We start from the raw sequence: 25931 nt of genomic DNA on the forward strand, positions 1-25931 counted from the left end.
GAACTTTCTGTTCTTTATAATACTCAGGAAACAACTGAAAACGAAACTAGGAGCCAGCAACTGACCGAGCCTGGGGAGTTCCCTCTCTCAATTTCATCCACTGTGCTTGCACCACTCCTCTGGCCCCCTCCTGTGCCACCTGGCGCTCAGCAATGGTGCAAGTATTGGGCACTGCCAACACCTTCTGGAATTGCCTGGACTGGCTCCAGTTTTCCAACTCAGCCATACCCTGCTAACCAACAGCAACCACTCACAAGGCACACACCGGGAGGTCAACAGGAAATAAACCCCTCTGGCTGCACCCAGGTGGCACTTCATTGCAAAGACAAGTTCATACCCATCAATACTCATCAATACTGTACTCATCAATACACAAACTTTGAACATCAATCCTCGTCAATACTCATCAATACATTAATATACATCAATAGAACATAGAACATTACAGCTCAGTACAGACCCTTGGGCCCTTGATGTTGCAACTTAAATGGACAGCAATTGATGACTGATCTTTGTGAAGATCCCTGACTGATCTCCATGAAACACCCTGACTAATCTCTGTGTTGATCTCCATGGAGACCCCTGACTGATCTCTGTGTTGATCTCCATGGAGACCCCTGACTGATCTCTGTTGATCCCTAACCTGGTTGCGCTGACCGTGCCCCATTTCCCAGAGTGGAGTGGTAATGGACCCTCTAACACTGACCACGCCGGTGGGAGTTTAACCATAGCCAAGCCCCTGGTCTGATATCAGAGACTGGCCTGTGACTGGAGGCTAAAGGAGGAGCACTGCTATACTGTCTGGGTGAGGCCTATGGTGCTGACATGGTGCAGGTATGAGGGTGATGAAACAGCAACGTGAGATGCCCACTTCCGTGGCTACTCAGTAAGGCCAGGCATTAGCCTTCATTCTGACTGAGGGGAGACTGTGTATGTTGGCAAGGCAAGGCAGAGACACCGTGATCACCATAGAGGGCCCAAGGTGATGGAGCCCTAACAGAGCAGGGGATGAGAGCTAAGATGCTCCCTGATCTAATTGGTGAGGTTCCACCATCCTCGTCTCCCCTACCCAGTGGCCTGGTGGTGAGATTCCAATGAAAGGTGGCAGTGTGTTCCAAAGTGCAGCATTAAAGTGCAGAGCTATACAGTAATGGGGAGGGAGGTGGGGGGTGGGTCGGTCAGAGATGTGCCGTGACTCTGCAGTAAGGCTGCTACATCTCCAAAACCAGCCCCCAATTGCTGGAGTCTGAAAGCCCAGAACAGCCAAGGAGCAAACTGCAGGAACCAGCTAACAGCTCAGACCTCCTGCTCAGTAACTGCTGCTGGGTAGTTTCTGTAGGGTACGTGGGAGTATTGCCTGCATCGTTCAGGAAGATTTGACCCTGGGACTTTAGTCTGAGAACTTCCACACGTGGAGTCATCAACACAACACTGAGTTCCAGCGAGCGTAATGGAACAATCTCTCGGAACCCATTGGATACTGCGGTCAAAGATAGCCCCGTTTAAATTCAGTAACGTTTACCTGAACGAACAAAACATCTCACTAACCACAAGTGATAAATTACCAGAACTGTACCATGCAGCACTAAGTTGCCCAGAGAACACATGAGTCATTCTGGAAATGGTTTGCAATGCTGTTTCTGTTTTATATGGTCCATCGTTATTTTGTTAGAAAATGTATGGATTCATTTATTAGAAACGTGTCAGAAATAAATTTACAAAGTTTACAGGAAGGATAGAAAGGGAGGCAAGAGAAGAAGGGGAGTGACATTTTTGATAAGGGATAGCATTACAGCTGTGCTGAGGGAGGATATTCCCGGAAATACATCCAGGGAAGTTATTTGGGTGGAATTGAGAAATAAGAAAGGGATGATCACCTTATTGGGGTTGTATTATAGACCCCCCAATGGTCAGAGGGAAATTGAGAAACAAACTTGTAAGGAGATCTCAGCTATCTGTAAGAATAATAGGGTGGTTATGGTAGGGGATTTTAACTTTCCAAACATAGACTGGGACTGCCATAGGTTAAAGGTTTAAATGGAGAGGAATTTCTTAAGTGTGTAAAAGACAATTCTCTGATTCAGTATGTGGATGTACCTACTAGAGATGGTGCAGAACTTGACCTACTCTTGGGAAATAAGGCAGGACAGGTGACTGAGGTGTCAGTGGGGGAGCACTTTAGGGCCAGCAACCATGATTCTATTAGATTTAAAATAGTGATGGACAAGGATAGACCAGATCTAAAAGTTGAAGTTCTAAATTGGAGAAAAGTATTAGGCAAGAACTTTCAAAAGCTGATTGGACGCAGATGTTCGCAGGTAAAGGGACGGCTGAAAAATGGGAAGCCTTCAGAAATGAGATAACCAGAGTCCAGAGAAAGTATATTCCTGTCAGGGTGAAAGGGAAGGCTGGTAGGTCTAGGGAATGTTGGATAACTAAAGAAATTGAGGGTTTGGTTAAGAAAAAGAAGGAAGCATATGTCAGGCATAGACAGGATAGATCGAGTGAATCCTTAGAAGAGTATAAAGAAAGTAGGAGTATACTTAAGAGGGAAATCAGGAGGGCAAAAAGGGAACATGAGATAGCTTTGGCAAATAGAATTAAGGAGAATCCAAAGGGTTTTTACAAATACATTAAGGACAAAAGGGTAACTAGGGAGAGAATAGGGCCCCTCAAAGATCAGCAAGGCGGCCTTTGTGTGGAGCCACAGAAAATGGGGGAGATACTAAATGAGTATTTTGCATCAGTATTTACTGTGAAAAGAGATATGGAAGATATAGACTGTAGGGACATAGATGGTGACATCTTGCAAAATGTCCATATTACAGAGGAGGAAGTGCTGGATGTCTTGAAACTGGTAAAGGTGGATAAATCCCCAGGACCTGATCAGGTGTACCCGAGAACTCTGTGGGAAGCTAGAGAAGTGATTGCTGGGCCTCTTGCTGAGATATTTGTATCATCGATAGTCACAGGTGAGGTGCCTGAAGACTGGAGGTTGGCAAACGTAGTGCCACTGTTTAAGAAGGGTGGTAAGGACAAGCCAGGGAACTATAGACCGGTGAGCCTGGCCTCAGTGGTAGGCAAGTTGTTGGAGGGAATCCTGAGGGACAGGATGTACATGTATTTGGAAAGGCAAGGACTGATTAGGGACAGTCAACATGGCTTTGTGCGTGGGAAATCACGTCTCACAAACTTGATTGAATTTTTTGAGGAAATAACAAAGAGGATTGATGAGGTCAGAGTGGTAGATGTGATCTATATGGACTTCAGTAAAGCGTTCGACAAGGTTCCCCATGGGAGACTGATCAGCAAGGTTTGATCTCATGGAATAAAGGGAGAACTAGCCATTTGGATACAGAACTGGCTCAAAGGTAGAAGACAGAGGGTGGTGGTGGAGGGTAGTTTTTCAGCCTGGAGGCCTGTGACCAGTGGAGTGCCACAAGGATCGGTGCTGGGCCCTCTACTTTTTATCATGTAAAAACCCATCTGGTTCACTGATGTTCTTTGGGGAAGGAAACTGCCATCCTTACAGGGTCAGGCCTACATGGGACCCAAGACCTACAACAATGTAAATGACTTCTAACTGCTCTCTGGACAGTAAACGTGAGCCTCACCAGCAGCACACCTATCCAATTAGTAATTCTATTTAAAACTCCCCGAATGATCCTTTAGTGCCGTTCTCCTGCTTTCTCAGTGTAACCCTGTACATTACTCATTTTCAAATATTTGGAATTCCTCGATTCACACACACATACACACAAACACAATATTCCATGAATGGGTCTTGGGGCAGTTTTTAACTTTACGATCCCATTCGATGGGCTTGACAGGGTTTTGATGAAGCCCTTGCTGAGACGAAGGAGTGGGAATAAATGAAGTTCATACCCTGATTTCACTCAATCCGTTAATTCCAGGCAATGTCAGGATCAGAGCTGGTGGCTATGATGTAAAATCAAATCCCAGTTTCCTCCATCATCAATGCCTTCCTCTCCTTCCACTGCCAATGTCACTCCTGTTCCTGAATATCTGAAATGTCATTATTTTTTCCAATTCCTTCTTATTTGAATCATTTCAGTTTAATTTCTATCCTTTCTCCAACACTAAGTTGGGGCAGCACATTGGCTCAGTGGTTAGCACTGCTGCCTCACAGCAACCAGGTTCCCAGGTTCGATTCCAGCCTCGGGTGACTGTGTGGAAGTTGCACATTCTCCCTGTGTCTGGGTGAGTTTCCTCGGGGTGCTCCGGTTTCCTCCCACAGTCCAAAGATGTGCAGGTCAGGTGAATTGACCATGCTAAATTGTCCATAGTTTTAGGTGCATTAGTCAGAGGGAAAGGCGCCTGGGTGGGTTACTCTTCAGAGGGTCGGTGTGGATTTGGTGGGCTGAAGGGCCTGTTTCCACGCTGTAGGGAATCTAACCTAATCAAGACACTCCTTTGCCAAGATTACCATCAGCAGCCACTGACTCTGAATGTTGCACATCATCCCATCTTATCCATAATAAGGTCTCATACATATTCCTCTCCCATTCCTGATCTCTAAGCTTCTTTTCCAACTACAGCTACAGGATTAACTTGTATACACATCCTCAGAAACAGCACCACCTCCCCACTGCCACAGTAACTCAATACCCATTGCCCTGCGTTTCTGTGAAGCCAATGTCTCAGAGCTGGAAATTGCTGGAAAAGCTGGACAGGTCTGGCAACATCTGCAGAGAGAAATCTGAGTTTACGTTTCAGAGCAGGTGATCCGTCCTCAGAACTGATGGCAGCTAGGAATATTAGTTTATATGCAGAATGTAGGGTGGGGGGTAGAGGGTAAGGAGAAAACAGTAGGTGGGAATAGAGCCCAAAGAAAGAGAAGAACAGTTGGACAGACAAAGGTGTGAATAAATGTTAGTGACTAACAATGGGTTGTTCATAATGGCAGACTGTGTGAAAACAAGGCCTGGGGTGTTGGGGTTGGGATAAGGACATTGGAGAGTTCAGGCCCTAAAATTATTGAACGTGATACTGAGCCTGGAGAGCTGCAGGGTCCTCAAGCAGAACATGAGGTGCTGTTCTTCCAGCTTGTGCTGAGCTTCACTGGAGCACTGCAGCAAGCCTGAGACAGAGATGTTGGCCAGGGAACAGGGTGGAGGGTTAAAGTGGGAACAGGGTGGGGCATTAAAATGGGAACAGGATGGGGTGTTAATGTGGGAACAGGGCGGGGTGTTAAAGTGGAAACAGGGTGAGGAGTTAATGTGGGAACAGGGTAGGATATTGATTTGGGAACAGGATGGGATGTTAAAGTGAAAACAGGGCGAGGTGTTAATGTGGGAACAGGGTGCGGTGTTAATGTGGGAACAGGGTGGGATGTTATTGTGGGAACAGGGTAGGGAGTTAATGTGGCAACAGGGTGGGGTGTTAACGTGGAAACAGGGCGGGGTTTTAATGTGGGAACAGGGTGGGGTTTTAATGTGGGAACAGCGTGGGGAGTTAATGTGGGAACAGGGTGGGGAATTAATTTGGGAACAGGGTGGGGAATTAATGTGGGAACAGGGTGAGGAGTTAATGTGGGAACAGGGTGGGATATTAATGTGGGAAAAGGCTGGGGTTTTAACGTGGGAACAGGGTGGGGAGTTAATGTGGGACCAGGGTGGGGTATTAAAGTGGGAACAGGGTGGGTTGTTTCAGTGGGAAAAGGGTGGCGTGTTAATGTGGGAACAGGGTGCAGTGTTAATATGGGAACAGGGTGGGATGTTATTGTGGGAACAGGGTGGGGAGTTAATATGGGAACAGGGTGGGGTGTTAATGTGGGAACAGGGTGGGGTTTTAACATGGGAACAGGGTGGGGTGATAATGTGGGAACAAGGTGGGGTTTTAATGTGGGAACAGCGTGGGGAGTTAATGTGGGAACAGGGTGGGGAATTAATTTGGGAACAGGGTGGGGAATTAATGTGGGAACAGGGTGAGGAGTTAACGTGGGAACAGGGTGGGGTATTAATGTGGAAACATGATGGGGTGTTAATGTGGGAACAGGGTGGGGTGTTAATGTGGGAACAGGGTGGGGTGTTAATATGGGAACAAGGTGGGGTGTTAATGTAAGAACTGGGTGAGGAGTTAATGTGGGAACAGGGCGGGATGTTCGTGTGGGAACAGGGTAGGGAGTTAATGTGGGAACAGGGTGCGGTGTTAATGTGAGAACAAGGTGGGGTGTTAAAGTGGAAACAGGGTGAGGAGTTAATGTGGAAACAGGGCGGGATGTTAATGTGGGAACAGGGTAGGGAGTTAATGTGGGAACAGGGTGCGGTGTTAAAGTGGAAACAGGGTGAGGAGTTAATGTGGAAACAGGGCGGGATGTTAATGTGGGAACAGGGTAGGGAGTTAATGTGGGAACAGGGTAGGGAGTTAATGTGGGAACAGGGTGCGGTGTTAATGTGAGAACAGGGTGGGGTGTTAAAGTGGAAACAGAGCGGGATGTTATTGTGGGAACAGGGTAGGGAGGTAATGTGGGAACAGGGTGCGGTGTTAATGTGGGAACAGAGTGGGGTGTTAATGTGGGAACGGGGTGGGTGCTAAAGGGGGAAACAGGGTGGGGTGTTAATGTGGGAACAGGGTGGGGAGTTAATGTGGGAACAGGGTGGGGTGTTAAAGTGGAAACAGGGCAGGATGTTATTGTGGGAACAGGGTAGGGAGTTAATGTGGGAACAGGGTGGGGTGTTAACGTGGGAACAGAGTGGGGTGTTAATGTGGGAACGGGGTGGGTGCTAAAGGGGGAAACAGGGTGGGGTGTTAATGTGGGAACAGGGTGGGGAGTTAATGTGGGAACAGAGTGGAGTTTTAACATGGGAACAGGGTAGGGTGTTAATGTGGGAACAGGGTGGAGTTTTAACATGGGAACAGGGTGGGGTGTTAATGTGGGAACTGGGTAGGGTGTTAATGTGGGAACGGGGTGGGTGCTAAAGGGGGAAACAGGGTGGGGTGTTAATGTGGGAACAGGGTGGGGAGTTAATGTGGGAACAGGGTGAAGTTTTAACATGGGAACAGGGTGGATGTTAATGTGGGAACTGGGTAGGGTGTTAATGTGGGAACGGGGTGGGTGCTAAAGGGGGAAACAGGGTGGGGTGTTAGTGTGGGAACAGGGTGGGGAGTTAATGTGGGAACTGGGTGGAGTTTTAACATGGGAACAGGGTGGGGTGTTAACGTGGGAACAAGGTGGGGAGTTAATGTGGAAACAGGGCGGGATGTTAATGTGGGAACAAGGTGGGGTGTTAAAGGAGGAACAGGGTGGGGAGTTAACGTGGGAACAGGGTGGGGAGTTAATGTGGGAACAGGGTGGGGAGTTAATGTGGGAACAGGGTGGGGAGTTAAAGTGGAAACAGGGCGGGATGTTAATGTGGGAACAGGGTGGGGTGTTAAAGGAGGAACAGAGTGGGGAGTTAACGTGGGAACAGGGTGGGGAGTTAATGTGGGAACAGGGTGGGGTTTAAAGGAGGAACAGGGTGGGGAGTTAATGTGGGAACAGGGTGGGATATTAATGTGGGAACTGGGTAGGGTGTTAATGTGGGAACGGAGTGGGTGCTAAAGGGGGAAACAGTGTGGGGTGTTAATGTGGGAACAGGGTGGGGAGTTAATGTGGGAACAGGGTGGAGTTTTAACATGGGAACAGGGTGGGGTGTTAATGTGGGAATCGCGTGGGATATTAATGTGGGAACAGGGTGGGGAGTTAAAGTGGAAACAGGGCGGGATGTTAATGTGGGGTGTTAAAGGAGGAACAGGGTGGGGAGTTAACGTGGGAACCGGGTGGGGAGTTAATGTGGGAACAGGGTGGGATATTAATGTGGGAACAGGGTGGGGAGTTAACGTGGGAACAGGGTGGGGTGTTAATGTGGTAACAGGGTGGGGTGTCAAAGTGGGAACAGGGTGTGGTGTTAAAGGGGGAACAGAGTGGGATGTTAATGTGGGAACAGGGTGGGGAGTTAAAGTGGAAACAGGGCGGGATGTTTCAGTGGGAAAAGGGTGGGGTGTTAATGTGGGAACAGGATGGGGTGTTAAAGTGGAAACAGGGCAGGATGTTAATGTGGGAGAAGGGTGGGATATTAATGTGGGGACAGGGTGGGGTTTTAATGAGGGAACAGGGTGGGATATTAATGTGGGAACAGGGTGGGGAGTTAATTTGGGAACAGGGTGAGGAGTTAATGTGGGAACAGGGTGGGGAGTTAATTTGGGATCAGGTTGGGGAGTTAATGAGGGAACAGGGTGGGGTGTTAATGTGGGAACAGGGTGGGGAGTTAATTTGGGATCAGGGTGGGGAGTTAATGTGGGAACAGGATGGGGTGTTAATGTGGGAACAGGGTGGGGAGTTAATTTGGGATCAGGGTGGGGAGTTAATGTGGGAACAGGGTGGGGTGTTAATGTGGGAACAGGGTGGGGTGTTAATGTGGGAACAGGGTGGGGTATTAATGTGGAAACAGGGTGGGGAGTTATTGTGAGAACTGGGTGAGGGGTTAGTGTGGGAACAGGGTGGGGAGTTAATATGGGGACAGGGTGGGGAGTTAATGTGGGAACAGGGTGGGGTATTAATATGGGGACAGGGTGGGGAGTTAATATGGGGACAGGGTGGGGAGTTAATGTGGGAACAGGGTGGGGAGTTATTGTGAGAACTGGGTGAGGGGTTAGTGTGGGGACAGGGTGGGGAGTTAATGTGGGAACAGGGTGGGGAGTTATTGTGAGAACTGGGTGAGGGGTTAGTGTGGGAACAGGGTGGGGAGTTAATGTGGGGACAGGGTGGGGAGTTAATGTGGGAACAGGGTGAGGTGTTAATGTGGAAACAGGGTGAGGAGTTAACGTGGGAACAGGGTGAGGAGTTAATGTGGGAACAGAGTGGGGTGTTAATGTGGGAACAGGGTGGGGTGTTAACGTGGGAACAGGGTGGGGAGTTAATGTGGGAACAGGGTGGGGAGTTAATGTGGGAACAGGGTGCGGTGTTAAAGGGCGAAAAGGGTTGGGTGTTAAAGAGGGAACTGAGTGGGGAGTTAAAGGGGGAACAGGGTGGGGTGTTAAAGGGGGAACGGGGTGGTTGTTAAAGTGGGAATAGGGTGGGGTGTTAATGTGGGAAGCAGCTGGAACCTCAGGATCTTTTTTTGGTGTGGCCAGACTTGTCTGAGCTTTCCTGAACTTAGTGAGAGTGCAGCCCACTCTCTGCAGGTCAGGCCCTTGCTCTGACATCTCTGAGTGGAGTGGAGGTTGGGTCACCTCCAAGGGCAAGGAGTCATGCAACTTTGGGACTAATTACAGCAGACGATGGAGTCTGTACTGAGAACAGCAAATGCTGGAGATAACAGTGAGTCAGGCAGCATCCAGAGAGGGAAAGAGAGAGAGAGAGAAAGCAAGCTGCCTGACCTGTAGTGATTTCCAGTGTTTTCTTTTTTCTTTCCGTACAGGGAAGGGTTGGTGGTTGTGTTTGAGATGAATTGAAGAGTTAATTCTAGAGCAGTTTCCTTCATGCCCTGCCCTTCTCTGCTGCACTTGGACAAATGAGGAAGGAGCTGACTGTTCACTTCTCTCAGTGACACAGTCACTTGAGCTTCCCAACTGATCAGGGCCAGGGTGAAGGGAGCCGAGAATGCAGAGGCGCTGTTGGAGTATGTTGCTGGTGGCCTGGCAGATAGGTAAGGAGCTAAGCTCTCTCTCAAAACGAAAACCAAAAGATCTGTGGACACTGGAAATCAGAAACATAAACAGAGATTGCTGAAAAAGCTCACCAGGTTTCCAAATTCTCTGTCTATTCTGTCTCTATCCTCAGCCCTTTGCATTTCTGATGAAGAGCTTATGCTCAAAATGTTGATTCCTCTCCTCCTCGATGCTGCCTGACTGGCTGTGCCTCTCCAACGTAACATTTGTAACTTATTTCAAGCTGCCCTGACTTGCTGTTTTTCTCTCTCTCTCTCCCTTGTTCAGATGCAGTGCTCTCCAACGCCAACTTGATCATTCTGCAGGCGGTACACGATGTCCGCGAGGGTGAAACAGTGAGCCTGGGGTGTCTCAGCAGCAGGCAGCAGGATGACCACGTGCTAACCTGGGGTTACGTGCCAGTGGGCACCACCAACATCAAATGGATCTTGTCCATGAGCCCAGGATCGACCGACATTGTCCAGCATCCCGGCTTCGAGCCCCGGTTCTCTGCCACCAATGACAGTGATCTCACTTTAATCATCGAGACGGTCAAAAAGGAGGATTCCAGGAGGTTTTACTGTCAGAGTAAGGACACTGTGGTCAAGACGAGTGAATGGTGTGGCTGTGCGGTGATCCTTAATGTGAAGCCAGGTCAGTGTCAACCTCAGAATTCAGCAACACAAACAGAGATCACTGGAAAAGCTCTGTGCAAAGAGAAAGCAGAGTTAATGCACAAGTTGGGGTGGCACGGTGGCTCAGTGGTTACCACTGCAGCCTCACAGCATCAGGGACCTGGGTTCGATTCCAGCCTCGGGCAACTGTCTGCGTGGAGTTTGCACATTCTCCCTGTGTCTGCATGGGTGTGCTCTGGTTTCTTCCCACAGTCCAAAGATGTGCAGGTTAGAGTGGATTGGCCATGCTAAATTGCCCCATAAGTGTCCGGGTTAGCCACGGGAAATGCAGAATTACAGAGATTGGGTGAGATGCTCTTTGGAGAGTCAGTATGGGACTCATTGGGCTGAATGTTCTGATTCCACACTGTGGGGTTTCTATGATTATGAAGCCCAGGAGAGATCAGCAACCTCTCTCTCCCAGGCTGGAGGAGGTGGAAATACCACAGGCACTCTCCTCCAAGCAGTCCAGAATGAGCCTCATTGCAGGGGGGAGGCTGAAATTGATTGGCTCCAACAAACAGTTTTCTTGCCTCCTCTGTGTGGAATAGCCATCAGTCAGGGAGCTGGCTTGGCAGTGGGGACTCAGAGGGGCTCATTTCTAGAGTGCAGTATTTGCTGCTTCCTGTCCCTCTCATTCAATGTGGGTGCAGCATTGGCCTTCTAACCCAGGCACCTGGGTGGGACTTTACCGAGCGCTGAGGCCGTGGTATTAGCTGCAGAATGCGAAGCATGCTTGTGTAATGTTAGCTAGTGGGCGAACTGAGCCAGGAGTCACCAGTGGGTCATAGAGCATCAAACCGATCTGCAACATACAAGCGAAAGCTGAAGAGCTGGGGAGGTGAAGTGGCAATGTCTTCACCTCTAGACCAGGAGGCCAGCTTCCTTCATCTAACTTGTGCAATAACATCTCTGAATAAGTTGATGACAAGTAATTTTAAAAAAAAGCTTAGAAAGTGATTTGGAAAGTACAAAAGTGAACTTCATGTTGAGGAGGTGCTGAAGTGAGGTTAGAAAGTGTGGCGGTAAAACACAGTGTAAAACTGGCTAAATCCCGACAGATTCACTCGAAGGAAATTAAACTAACAGTTCCTTATTTTCTCAACCCAGCTGTCACACCCAGACTACCTTCCGTTGAGCTCCTTCAGCCATCGCCTGAGGAAGTCTCTCTCCAGGCAGACTGCAAACTGGTCTGTGTGGTAAGTGATTTCTATCCAGACACTGTCTCGGTGTCTTGGTACGTTGGCAGCACCCAGCTGTCCTCAGGGGTTTCAAACTCTGGGATACTGATGGAATCAGAAGACAGCTACACCATGATCAGTGAGCTGACAGTGCCAACACACCACTGGCTTCATGGTCTTCACTACACCTGCCTGGTTTCACATAAAACACTGTCTTCCCCCATCAGAAAAGTAATCAGCAAAGATGGTAAGTTCAATTAACAGCCTCATTCACACTATCTTATATATTAATTTCTTGTAACTACTTTTGAATTAAGTATTTGGAACTGAATTCTAGTCAGCCAGGGAGACTTCCCCCTCATAGAAGCGTTCTGTACCTGCCTGGTGACCTGTGTCATACAGTCACAGAGCTGTACAGCAATGAAACAGACCCTTCAGTCCAACACATCTATGTTGACCAGGTATCCTAAATTAATCTAGTCACATTTGCCAGCATTTGGCCCATATCCCTCCAAATCCTTCCTGTTCATATACTCACTCAGATGCCTTTTAAATGTTGCAATTGTACCAGCCTCCACCACCTCCTTTAGCAGCTCATTCCATACATGCACCACCCTCTGCGTGAAAAGGTTGCCCCTTAGTAGGTGGCACGGTGGCTCAGTGGTTAGCACTGCTACCTCATAGTGCTAGAGACCCAGGTTCAATTCCCACCCCCGGCAATGGTCTGTATGGAGTTTGCACACTCTCCCCGTGTCTGTGTGGGTTTCCTCTGGGTGCTCCGGTTTCTTCCCACAGTCCAAAAAAATGTGCATGTCAGGGTGAATTGCCCGTAGTGTAAAGTGAAGGGATAAATGTAGGGGAATGGGTCTGGGTGGGTTGCTCTTTGGAGGATCGGTGTGGACCCGAAGGGCCTGTTTCCACACTGTAAGTAATCTGATCTTAGGTCTCTTTTATATCTTTACCCTCTCACCCTAAACCTATGCCCTCTAGTTCTGGACTCCCCCACCCCAGGGAAAAGACTTTGTCTATTTATCCTATCCATGACCCTCATGATTTTATAAACCTCTGTAAGACACCCCTCAGCCTCTGACACTCCAGAAAAACAGCCCCAGCCTATTCAGCCTCTCCCTATAGCTCAAATCCTCCAACCCTGGCCATGTCCTTGCAAAGTTTTTCTGAACCCTTTCAAATTTCACAATATCCTTTCTGTAGGAGGGAGACTAGAATTGCATACAGTATTCCAATAATGACCTAATAAAAATCCTGTACAGTCACAACATGACCTCCCAACTCCTAGACTCAATGCACTGACCAATAAAGGAAAGCATACCAAACGCCTTCTTCACTAACCTACCTACTGCGACTCTACTTTCAAGGAACTATGAACCTGCACTCCAAGGTCTCTTTGTTCAGCAACACTCTCTAGGATCTTACCATTAAGTGTATACGTCATGCCCTGATTTGCTTTTCCAAAATGCCGCACCTTACATTTATCTAAATTGAACTCCATCTGCCACTCCTCAGCCCAATGGCCCATCTGATGAAGATTCCTACATTCCCTCAGGCTGTCATTGTACTACCTCCAGGAGGTAGGCACATAGGTTCAACGTTGTTCAAGCTCCTCCACAGCTGTCAATCCATCCAGAACATGGTGAGAAGTCACAAGACCCCACGTTACAGTCCAACAGGTTTATTTGAAACCACAAGCTTTTGGAGTGCTGCTGCTTTATTTCTGCACCTGATGAAGGGGCAGCGCTTTGAAAGCTTGTGGTTTCAAATAAATCTGTTGGAAGGGTCACCAGACCCAAAACATTAACTCCAATTTCGCTCCACAGGTGCTGCCAGATCTTCTGAGCTTTTCCAGAAAGCTCTGTTTTTGTTTCTGTTTGACTATAACCTGGTGTCATGTGACTTCAGACTTTGTCCATCCCCATCCAACATTGGCACCTCCACATCGTGGCTACATCCAGAACATGAGAAATAGAATTCCTGATCTAATCTAATCGAAACAGGATGTGCTTTAGAAGTCCTGGCTATGTTCCTGTCTATTAGATTAGTAATTCAGTTCACAGAATCAACCTTAAGCCTTAAAAAAAGCTCACCAGCTACTCACAAATAATTTTTACCCCCTTGTGCTACACACTAAGTCTCCCAAAATCTCATTCTCTCCTACATCTGCTCTCAGGACCACCCTGGTTTCTCCTCTTGCCCTCCTGTAGCTGTTGCACCTAGCTCTACCTTTGATAGATATGTTTGCTGTCCCTGCTCTTGGGTCCAAACATATCTCCAATAACTCCTTTAGCTTTGCTAGAGGTAAAACAGAAAAGGGGAATTATCCCAGGGTCAAGTTCCTTCATGTATGGGTCCGAATATCTAGAGAGTCAGACTCCTGGGACAGGTAAACTCCCTGCTTTGGGGTGTAGGTTTGCTCGCTGAGCTGTAGGTTTGATATCCAAACGTTTCATTACCTGGCTAGGTAACATCATCAGTGGCGACCTCCAAGTGAAGTGAAGCTGTTGTCTCCTGCTTTCTATTTATATCTTTCTCCTGGATGGGGTTCCTGGGGATTGTGGTGATGTCATTTCCTGTTTGTTTTCTGAGGGGTTGAGCGATGGCATCTAGATCTGTGTGTTTGTTTATGGCGTTGTGATTGGAGTGCCAGGCCTCTAGGGATTCTCTGGCATGTCTTTGCTTAGCCTGTCCCAGGATAGATGTGTTGTCCCTGCTTTGGGCACAGTTGGGAAATTGAGTTCAACAGGGATTTGGGATTACACTGGTTAGGCTGTGTTCCATCTCCTTTGAAATCATTTTGTAAAATCACAATGATATTTTTATTTTCCTTCGTCTACATTTACAAGAGCTAACTTTGTGAAATTTTGCTGAAAGTGGGTCTATGAGGAAAATTAAGAATTTTTAGTAGCTTGTGTTCTTTCTTCCAAATGAAAATACCATTAAAGTTAGCCTGATGCAACTCAATTGTTTGATTGACATACAGTCCTGAGCTTTTTTGTAAATTTTTAACATACTTTTAAAACAAGCCCACTTGTACTTATGTATCTCAGCAATGTGGCAAATTTGAAGATCCTGCTTAAAGCTGTAGAATTTCACAATTTCAACATGGGAGCAGGTTTGGCGTATAACTGTCCTATGTTTCAATTCCTCCAGTTGTTCACTGATTCGACAGATTCAACCTGAAATGTGCTGATATTCCTGGCAGCTTTGAACCAATAATGCTGTGCAAGTGGACTGTGCAACAATTGATTTTTCATGTGTAGAACTACAAAGAATACAGAGCACAGAAATGGCCCATTCAATCCAACTAGTCCACGTCACTATTAATGTTCCACTCGAACCTCCATGTCTGTCAAGGTAACCTTCTACTCAATGCTCTCTCATCAGCTGGTGTCTCACCTCACATCAGCTGTACCCTGTGGCAAGGAGTTTCATAATCTCATCATGGTATGGATAAAGAGGTTTCATACCATAAGTTTCCTTGTGGATTTATGCAGGACTGTCTTATATTTGTGGCTCTAGTTTAGTTCATTCAAACAAGTGGAGACAGTTCCTGTGTGACTACTCTCCAAACTCTGTTACTATTTTAAAACGACCACTAGATCTTTGCTTTGAGCTTAAAACCTTCATCCTAACCTGTGTAGCATCACCGTTTGTGTACCCATTTCTGACATCAGAAGAATTTGATCCTGTAAGGACAGTTTTTTTTTATTAGATTCCCTACAGTGTGGAAACAGACCCTTTGGCCCAATAAGTCCACACCGACCCTCCGAAGAGCAATCCACCCAGATCAATTCACCTACATTTACCCCTGACTAATGCACCTATCATTATGGACAATTTAGCATGGCCAATTCACCTGACCTGCACATCTTTGGATTGTGGGGGGAAACCCGAGTACCCAGAGGACACCCACACAGACACAGGGAGAACGTGCAAACTCCAACAGTCACCCAGGGCAGGAATCGAACTTGGGATCCTGGTGCTGTGAGGCAGCAGTGCTAACCACTGAGCCACCGTGTCACCCACAGTGTTACTTTTATGTGGGACACTTTAAAAAGTAGAAAATACAACTAAAGGGAATTACTTCTTCTGTGACAGCTCAAAAATGAGTTTATTAACTCTCATGATCTACTTGCGCCATAACTATATTTTGATTCCATTCATAATACCCTAGAGTCATAGAGTTACGCAGCACAGAAACAGACCTTTTGGTTCAACTCATCCATGCTGACCAGATATCCTAAATTAATCTAGCCCCATTTGTCAGCATTTGGCCCATATCCCTCTAAACCCTTCCTATTCATGTACCCATCCAGATGCCTTTTAAATGCTGTAATTGTACCAGCCTCCACCACTTCCTCTGCCAGTTCATTTCACACATGTACCACCCTCAACAGCTGTGAAACTTCACTCCTTGTTACGAATGAAATTATGAAAGGTTATGATCAGAGTAAGCATTGCAGTCACATACAGAATCAAAGCATCAGTTAGAGGCTGGATAAAAAAGGCCATGTCTTCTTCCATCAGGGTGGAAGAATATGGAATAGATTTTTGACATGCATGCTTGAACAAGAAACCTTCACATGTTTAGGCAAGAACTGGGAAGAGTCTTGTCAATTTATGGGATTCAATGTTATTCAAAATTAATTATAGGAACTCTGTAAACTACCATGTTAGATGGGCCCTGGGCCTTCCTTAGCCTGGAACCATTATTACACCACGCTACCTTGGAGAAAATATTGTTTTGATATATGAATAAGATTAAAACAAATAAGTTTTATTTTCTTAATATTCCATTTGACATTCATTTCATTGCCATTTATGGGATTTTACTGAGTGAAAATTAAATCCCACTTTTTTTTGCAAAGTTACAGCAACTGCATTCAGTGGCTCTAACGTGTTTTGGGATGTCCTGAAGTTTTGATATCTAAATGCAAAGTACTCTGTTGCTTCTGAATTGACTTTGGAAGAGTACTGTTCTGACCAATAACCACTTCTACTCGTTTAGATTTGATCCCACCATCTGTCTATGTGCTTCCTCCAACTTCTGAAGAGGTTGGTGTGAAGAAAACTACAACAATTGTGTGTCTGGTGGTTGGATTTTATCCCAAAGACATTGTGTTTGGCTGGCTAGTTAATAACTGTAATACAACTTTTAGTTCGAAAACACTTCCACCAGCTTTAAATACAAATGGGAGTTACAGTCCCAGAAGTGAGTTCACAGTTACTGTCCATGAGTGGGAATGTGGATCTTTGTTCACTTGTCAAATTCAACATGTTTTGTTGTCAACTCCTGTGAGGCACAGCTTGAGGAAAATAAATGGTAAGGACATGGAATCTTATTGTCTTTAAATGTTTTCTCAAGATATCCTGGAATATTAAATGTGTCTTAAAACTACCTAAAGTCTAACTTGAATCCTGTGAAGTTTCTTCTAAAGATTCTCATTCCTCCTTCCTACTACAACCTTATATTCCATTCAAATTGATATCATGTTCTAAAATCCCTGCATCTACTCAAGCATGAAATATCCTTGAGGAGACCAAAGTCATGACTGTTGAATTCTTGTTGTGACTTCACCTGATGAAGGGGCAGTGCTCAAAAAGTTTGTGATTTCAAATAAATCTGTCGGACTATAACCTGGTGTCATGTGACTTCTGATCTCGTCCACCCCAGTCCAACACTGGCACCTCCACATCATGCACCCACAGGGAGAGCGTACTCTAGACTCACTTGAACAGAATTCTGTCAAATACAAGAGAACACATTTTTAAAACACATCCTGTTGTATACACCGTTCATTACTCGAATTGCAATCTTGTTTGTGCATAATTAATACATGCAGAAAGGGCCCCCTCTGTATTGTATGATTTTATGTTCCTATGATAATCAGATGAAAAGCAGATGTCTGCAGTCTCAGATAAACACCTTTTACTCACCCCAGCAGGCCTACTTTATCTTGCCCTTACCTGGTTCTGTCTGGCGCTATTTGCTCTATTAACTATCGATTTTGTATCTGTTTCTCCTCGTAGAATCCCTACACTGTGGAAGCAGGCCATTCTGCCCAAGTCAAACTGCCCCTCTGAACAGCATCCCACCCAGACTCACCCCCTATGCCTGTAACCCTGTATTCCCCATGGCTAAACCACCCAGCCTCCATATCCCTGAACACTATGGGATACTTGAGCACCCCGCCTAAACACAACAAGGACAGAACTCCCCCCGGTCCTCACCTTCCACCCCACCAACCTTCGTGTACATCGCATCATCCTCCCCCATTTCCGCCACCTACAAATGGACCCCACTACCAGAGATATATTTCTCTCCCCATCCTATCCTCTTTCCACAAACACCATTCCTTCCATGACTTCCTCATCAGGTCCACGCCCCACACCAACCCACCTTCCCCTCCCGGCATCTTCCCCTGCCACCGCAGGAATTGAAAAACCTGCGCCCACACCTCCTCCCTCACCTCCATCCGAGGCCCCAAAGGAGCCTTCCACATCCAGAGTTTTACTTGCACATCCACTAATATCATTTATTGTTTCCGTTGCTCCCGATGCAGTCTCCTCTACATTGGGGAGACTGGGCGCCTCCTAGTAGAGTGCTTTAGGGAACATCTCCGGGACACCCACATCAATCAACCACACCGCCCTGTGGCCCAACATTTCAACTCCCCCTCCCACTCTGCCGAGGACATGGAGGTCTTGGGCCTCCTCCACCGCCGCTCCCTCACCACCCGCCTGGAGGAAGAACGCCTCATCTTCTGCCTCGGAACACTTCAACCCCAAGGCATCAATGTGGATTTCACCAGTTTCCTCATGTCCCCTCCTCCCACCTTATCCCAGATCCAACCTTCCCACTCGGCACCACCCTCATGACCTACCAATCTTCCTTCCCACCCATCTGCTCCAGCCTCCTCTCCACCCTATCACCTTTAACCCCACTTCCATCCACCTATTGCACTCTCAGCTACCTTGTCCCCAGCCCTACTCTCCTCCCATTTATCTCACCACCCCCTAGGCTCCCAGCCTCATTTTTGATGAAGGGCTCCTCGGATGCTGCCTGACCTGCTGTGCATTTCCAGCACCACACTCTCAACACTTCAGCGTGGCCAATCCACCCAAACCTGCACATCTTTGGACTGTGGGAGGAAACTGGAGCACCCGGAGGAAACCCACGCAGACACGGGGAGAACGTGCAAACTCCACACAATCACCCGAGGCTGGAATCGAACCCAGGTCCCTGGCACCAGTGCTAACCACTGCTTATGTCTCCTAACATGACTGGACTCCTGTTAGCCCTCTGCCCAGTTATAACATTTGTTGTCCCTATAGGCTACATATTCCACACTTTGCTAAAATTAATAAAGAAATGCAGGTAAATAAATACTAAAACAGTAGAGACAGAGATTGCTAATAGTCTATTTTACAACTTCAAACTCTTTTATGAGGGGTCATTGTATTAACAGAGGTATACCTGTATTTTTAAAAATAAGTCTTTTATGATTAGTTACTCAGTTGCTTTCAACTAGTGCACTTTGGTCATCCAGAAACTCAGAGACAATTGCAGCAAGAGGAGGCCAATCAGCCCATCATTCCTATTCTGGTTGACAAAGATCTGACCAGATTAATCCATTTCCCAGCTTTTAGCTGATGGTCCTGCGGGTTATGGCAGTGCAAGTAAATTTCTAAATACTGCTGAAATATCAAGAAAATGTCTGACTCTAGCATCCTTCCCAGCAGTGACTTCAGGACTCCCATAATCCTCCAAAACCCCTTTCTTAGTCTGCTGCCTCTCACCTTAAACCTATACTCCCTGGCTAGAGAACAGGCCCTTCAGCCCACGATGTTGTGCCGAGGATTAGTCCTAATGTAAAATAAAATAACCTAACCTACGCACTCCTCAATTCACTGCTCTCCATGTGCATGTCCAGCAGTCGCTTAAATGTCTCTAATGACTCTGCCTCCACCACCACCACCACAGGCAACTCTTTGCATAAAGATTTCTTGAGCAGACAGCAGAGGTAGGTTCTTTATGCAGGTTATTGACCATGTTACTCATGGAAAAAGTGCCTTTCTCTCCAGCCCATCTACACCCCATATAATCTTACACACCTCTATTAGCCTCCTGTCTGGCCTCACTGCTCCAGGGATACCAACCTCAGTGCATCCAATCATTCCTCACAGCTCAGATGCTCCAGGCAACATCCTGATGAGTTTCCTCTGCACAATCATATCCTTCCTACAAAGCAGTGACCAGATCTGCTCACTGTACCCCAATCATAGAGTCATAGAGATGTACAGCACGGAAACAGACCCTTCAGCCCAACCCATCCATGCTGACCAGATATCCCAACCCAATCTAGCCCCACCTGCCAGCACCCGACCCATATCCCTCCAAACCCTTCCTATTCATATACCCATCCAAATGCCTTTTAAATGTTGCAATTGTACCAGACTCCACCACTTCCTCTGGCAGCTCATTCCATACCCGCACCACCGTGTGTGTGAAAAAGTTGCCCCTTAGGTCTCTTTTATATCTCTCCCCTCTCACCCTAAACCCATGCCCCCTAGTTCTGGACTCCCCCACCCCAGTGAAGAGACTTTGTCTATTTATCCTATCCATGCCCTCATGATTTTATACACCTCTATAAGGTCTCCCCTCAGGTTCCAGAGAAAACAGCCCCAGCCTATTCAACCTCTCCCTGTAGCTCAAATCCTCCAACCTGGGCCATATCATTGTAAATCGTTTCTGAACCCTTTCAAGTTTCACAATATCTTTCCGATAGGAAGGAGACCACAAATGCATGCAACATTCCAAAAGTGGCCTAACCAATATCCTGTACAGTTGCAACATGACCTCCCAATTCCTGTACTCAATACTCTAACCAATAAAGGAAAGCATACCAAACACCTTCTTCACTGTCCTATCTACCTGCAACTCTACTTTCAAGGAGCTATGAACCTGCACTCCAAGGTCTCTTTGTTCAGCAACACTCCCTCGGACCTTACCATTAAGTGTATAAGTCCTGCTAAGGTTTGCTTTCCCAAAATGCAGCACCTCACATTTATCTGAATTAAACTCCATCTGCCACATCTCAGCCCATTTGATCAAGATACCGCCGTAATCTGAGGGAACCTTCTTCGCTGTCCACTACACCTCCAATTTTGGTGTCATCTACAAACTTGCTAGCTGTACCTCTTATGCTCTCATCCAAATCATTTATGTAAATGATGAAAAGTACTGAACCCAGCACTGATCCTTGTAGGGTCAGACCCAACCACCATTTATACTTTTTCACATAACCTCAAATAAACACAAGATCAATGAGTAAAATAATCCAACTCATGGGTATGATATTGAAATCCTCCCACTTGGTCCATACCTGGGGTTCCACAGAACCTAGTGCTGGGGCCCTTGCTGGTTGGGATACATCAGGTGAAGAGGAGTCTTTACACTTTAAATATTAACTGTTTCTCTCGCCACTGATCTTTCCAGACCAGCTGAGTTTCTCCAACACTTCTGTTTTCATTCCAGCATAAGCTCCCTGCACTTGTATGCCTCAGCCAGTAGACACGTAGATAAGGAAGCATGTGGGATACATGTTTTCCTATCTTCAGCAGTGTCCGGATATGCACATCAAAATCCCAATAATATTCAGTACTTTACAGGGTCTCCCCATTCCTTGCCTTGGTAGCAGTTCCCAAACTCACATGTTTCCAGGTTACATTCCATTTGCTGCTTCTCTGTCCACCTGACCAGTCTGTTGATACGCTCCTGAAATTTACAACTCTCCTCGTCACTATCTATCACCCAATCAAATTTCATTCCATGTCATCTGCAAACTTCTTGAATGGACCTCCTATCTTTAGAACCAAATCAATAATGTACATCCCAACCAGCAAGGGCCCCAGCACCAGGTTCTGTAGAACCCCAGGAATGGACCAAGTGGGAGGATTTCAATATCATACCCATGAATTGGATTTTTTTAACTCATTGATTTGTGTTTATTTGAGGTTATGTGGAAGAGTATAAAATGGTGGTTGAGTCTGATTATAAAGATCAGTGCTGAGTTCACTACTTTTCATCAGAAGTGGGACTAAGATGCCTTTATAGTCTCTCTCCCTGGAAGCTATGCGTATGATTGCTCAGCTTGCTTATGAAGGGCTTCCTGATGAAGGGCTCCTACCCAAAACGATGATTCTCCTGCTCCTCAGATTCTGCCTGCCTGCTTGTGCTTTTCCAGTGCCACACTCTCAACTCTTGCTTATGCTATAGATTAGGGGAAGTCAGGAACAGAATCAATTGCATCTACTATGAAGAGAATGGATAGGTTCCCACCTCCCTCCATTCTGCCTTGTGCTTGTAGTTTATTATTCACCAAAGAGCTCGATCATTGCAGTCTGACTGGCATTTCCTTATAGTTTATCCATTTATGAATCATCAAGTGCTTCACCTGATGTATGAGTAATCAGGGCTATGCCAGAATGCATCCCAACATTAACATCCCACTTTCTGCTTCGAGCTTGGAGTGTTACATTATTGATGCTGTAAACCAAGAAAGTCACTGCTCTCTGCCTTCACTTAACTTTTCTGAAATACATTTGACTTGGTGACTATGATAAAGTTGTAAATATTTGTTTATCTAACGATCTGTTCCTGTCTTTGCTGGAGATGGTTACATTCAGGAGCCTGTGATCCAGCTGATCTCTCCTCGATCCGATGCTGTCTCTGCCGGGCAAAATGTCACAGTGACCTGTTTGGTGTCAGATTTTTACCCTGCCGATATTTCTGTGACTTGGAGAGATGAGAATGGTCCAGTGGATATGGGAGTGACCCAGTTTGCAGTGGCTTTGGGCAGTACAGGCACCTACCGGACACTGAGCCAGCTGACTGTGCCGACAGCAGAGTGGGAGAGCAACCATACTTACTGGTGTGAAGTGAACCATGTGTCCCTGGTACAGACGCTACAGAGAGCGGTCACTAAGTATCTGGGTAAGACCCACATCAGTTGTGAGAATGTGGTGTATTGTGTGTGTACAGGTGTGAATGGGAGGGGGAGGTGTCTGAGTGACAGGGGAGGGTTGCAGTTACAAAAGGAACAGGCGAACCAACAGTCAATTATTAACTTGGACTCCTGGAAACAATCCTCCAAAGTTTTACTTTCTGCAGAAGGCTTTGTTTTGAGGGGTTGTTCTGTGAAAACAGTAGAGACATGTAATGCATTAGCTACTGATTAGCTGTGGATGGGACTGGTTTTTACATACTCACATTGGTTTACAGGAAGCAAAAGGATTAAGTTGTGTCACTCCATTTAAAACTCACATCTTGCTCCTGAATCAGGAAATTGTTTAATTCTGACTATAACTCCATCCCCACTCAATAAAGTTCTATTATCGCCTTGGATTAAAAACAGGGATTTCCAGTGGAACTCCAGGGATAATGACTCCTCTGCGCATTGTGACTGTTGTCGGTGGCTTGCTTTTAATTATTGCTGCTGTTACTATCACCTACAAGATAACCACTTCTTCCTCCAGCACAGAGACTGGTAAGACTGGTTTAATCGCACTCTATGCACAGTTGAACGGGGACTACTGTTTAGTACAGGTATTACCCCATCTTGTTCCCCTAACAGCAAAGAATGCTAAGGGGAGATTTGGTAAAGCTATTTAAAATCACAAGGGGTGGGAGAGTAAAGAACGAGGAACTATTTTCAATTACTGCAAGGTCAAGAAGGAGATAGCATAGATTTAAGATAAGCAGAAGAGCCAGCGGTAAACCTGAACAGGACATTTATTTTATGCAATGGGTTGTGAGGATTTGTAAGGCACTGCCAATAAGAGAGATGGATACAGATTAAAAGGATGTTTAAAAGGAAACTTGAAGGATATACAAAATTGGAGAGTCAGGACTGGTTACCACGATCATCCACCAATAAAACCAGTGCCACAAAGATCTATTTTACGATGCTTATGACAAAATAAAACATCATAAGATGCTTTAGACAGCATTATAAAACAAAATACAATGCCAAGTCACTTAATTAAGTTGTGGAAGATTAAACTGGCTTGATCGATAAATAAGGAGAACTTATTGGAGGACTGCAGATGCTGGAGATCAGAGTCAAGTGTGGTGCTGGAAAAGCGCAGCAGGTCAGGCACCATCAGAGGAGCAGGAGAATCAGCATAAGCACTTCATCAGGAAGGAGCTGTGTAGCCCTTTTCAGGGCACCTCCTGATGCTGCCCGGCTTGCTGTGGTCTCCCAGCCTCCTGATGCTGCCCGGCTTGTTGTGATCCCCCCGCCTCCTGATGCTGCCCGGCTTGTTGTGTTCCCCAGCCTCCTGATGCTGCCCGGCTTGCTGTGGTCTCCCAGCCTCCTGATGCTGCCCGGCTTGCTGTGGTCTCCCAGCCTCCTGATGCTGCCCGGCTTGCTGTGGTCTCCCAGCCTCCTGATGCTGCCCGGCTTGTTGTGTTCCCCAGCCTCCTGATGCTGCCCGGCTTGCTGTGGTCTCCCAGGCTCCTGCTGCTGCAATCCAAAATAGGCAGGAAGCTGGGAGAACACAGCAAGCCAGGCAGCATCTGCAGCTTTTTTTTTGTCTCTGTATCTGAGAAGTCATGGATGGTGCTGAACATTGTTGAATCAACGGCAAACCTCCCCTATTTCTGACCTTATGATAGTGGGCAGGTGTTATTGAGAAGACAGTGACATTTTTGAACGATACATACTAAATGAGATTAAAGAAACTTTGATGTAAAGCAAATGTTTTCAATTTCTTGATGCAGCAAACGTCATTGAAATGCTGAGCCCGATCACCAGACATGAGTCAGTATTCGAAAACACCTAATTAAAGGTATCTGTACAAAAATCATATGCTTTGAGCACAGGGGAGGTGATTCTGCGTCACATAATTTTGCTGAGTTTTGGAGACTGATTTACATTTTATCAAGTCTTTTCCATATCCAGTGAAAGTGGGTGGCTCAGTGGTTAGCACTGCTGCCTCACAGCGCTAGGGACCCGGGTTCAATTCCCACCTCGGGTGACTGTCTGTCTGTGTGGGGTTTGTATGTTCTCCCTGTGATTGCGTGGGTTTCCTCCGGGTGCTCCAGTTTCCTCCCACCATCACAAAGATGTGCAGGTCAGGTGAATTGGCCAGGCTAAATGGCCTGTAGTGTTAGGTGCATTAGTCAGGGGTAAATAAAGGTTAGGGAATGGGTCTGGGTGGATTACTCCTATAAGGAATGGTCAGTGTGGAGTTGTTGGGCCGGAGGTCCTGTTTCCATACTGTAGGGAATCTAATCTAAATTATCATTGATGCAATTCTTGTACAGACTTCAAAACAACTTGATATAATATCTGATCAAGTTTTCACCAATTAATTTGCAGTTTGCTATTTAAACCCCACGAAGAGATTTATAATTTTAAGGATAAGGAGTCACAATTCTCTTCTTATTCATTCACACGGTGTGGGCATTGCCTGCTAGGTCAGCACTTCTTACCTCTGCTTCCTTACCCTTGGAAAGGTGGTAATGAACTGCCTTCTTGAACCCTTGCCTTCCATCTGGTGTCGGTGAGCAGACAATTCCATTAAAGTGGAAGCCCCAGGATTTTAATATATGCCAAAATCAGGAAGGTCAGTGACTTGGTGAATGCTGATCTGTTTTGCATTGCCAGCATTTTGTCTTGTTTTTATTTCAAACATTAAGTGCGGAGCAGCTGCCTGAAGATCTTCATGTTAGTTTTCTGGGTTTACCTTCTCAAGATCTTTCTTTTATTTCAGCAAAACCAACAAGGGAACAGCAAAGGATGGAGACTTTGCCTGGAATTATACCTTGGAGATATTTGGGAATTACAAAAATGTTTGATTTCTTGGCATATTGTTATTATGTTGAAACAAAGGTGCACACAAAGAGTAGACCATTTAGCCCCTCATGTCATTCAATGCTGTCATTTTAAAAACTATGCATTTTTAAGGCATGGATATATTTTTGCATTCTTCATTACATTAAAATATAATCAGTGAATGGCCTATTTCTTCTGAGTTGCAAATTGTACACCTTTCTGTATGAATTCCTTGTCTCATCCCTCCATGCAGAATTCTGCTCACCCAGCTCATTGTGATTACAGACTGTACCTGCCTTGTTTCTCATTTAATGTTCCACTTTGCATTGTTCCACAACAGTTGTGCAGAAGCAGTCAAAGAGATCAATGAATTACAGAAAACTATAAGGAATGGCAAATCAAAACAGAACACTTGCTGCGTGAGTGTGATTTTAGCCATGAAGAGAAAATCTGCATCAGGACCCCAGAACATGATTTTCAACATGATTTGGCCTGGGAGCTGATCAGGAGTAAATGATTATGTAGAGCCTCTCTTTGTTGGAGAGATTCAGATCCTGATATCAGTCAAA

The 25931-nt window shown here is 46.2% G+C and overlaps 1 gene segment (V, D, J or C); it reads left to right on the plus strand.

Moving 5' to 3' along the window:
- Window positions 1–9502: 9502 nt before the first annotated feature.
- On the plus strand, window positions 9503–25438 carry LOC122556836 (Ig gamma chain C region-like). The segment is given in 6 exon segments: window positions 9503–9650; window positions 9940–10305; window positions 11436–11753; window positions 22197–22517; window positions 24306–24373; window positions 25301–25438. Coding segments are annotated over 5 exon segments (1113 nt in total).
- The last annotated feature ends 493 nt before the right edge of the window (window positions 25439–25931 follow it).

The sequence above is a fragment of the Chiloscyllium plagiosum genome, unplaced genomic scaffold (assembly GCF_037043375.1).
Source record: "Chiloscyllium plagiosum isolate Xiang-an unplaced genomic scaffold, Cpla_swu_hap1 HiC_scaffold_16, whole genome shotgun sequence".
In the NCBI taxonomy this organism is placed as follows: domain Eukaryota; kingdom Metazoa; phylum Chordata; class Chondrichthyes; order Orectolobiformes; family Hemiscylliidae; genus Chiloscyllium; species Chiloscyllium plagiosum.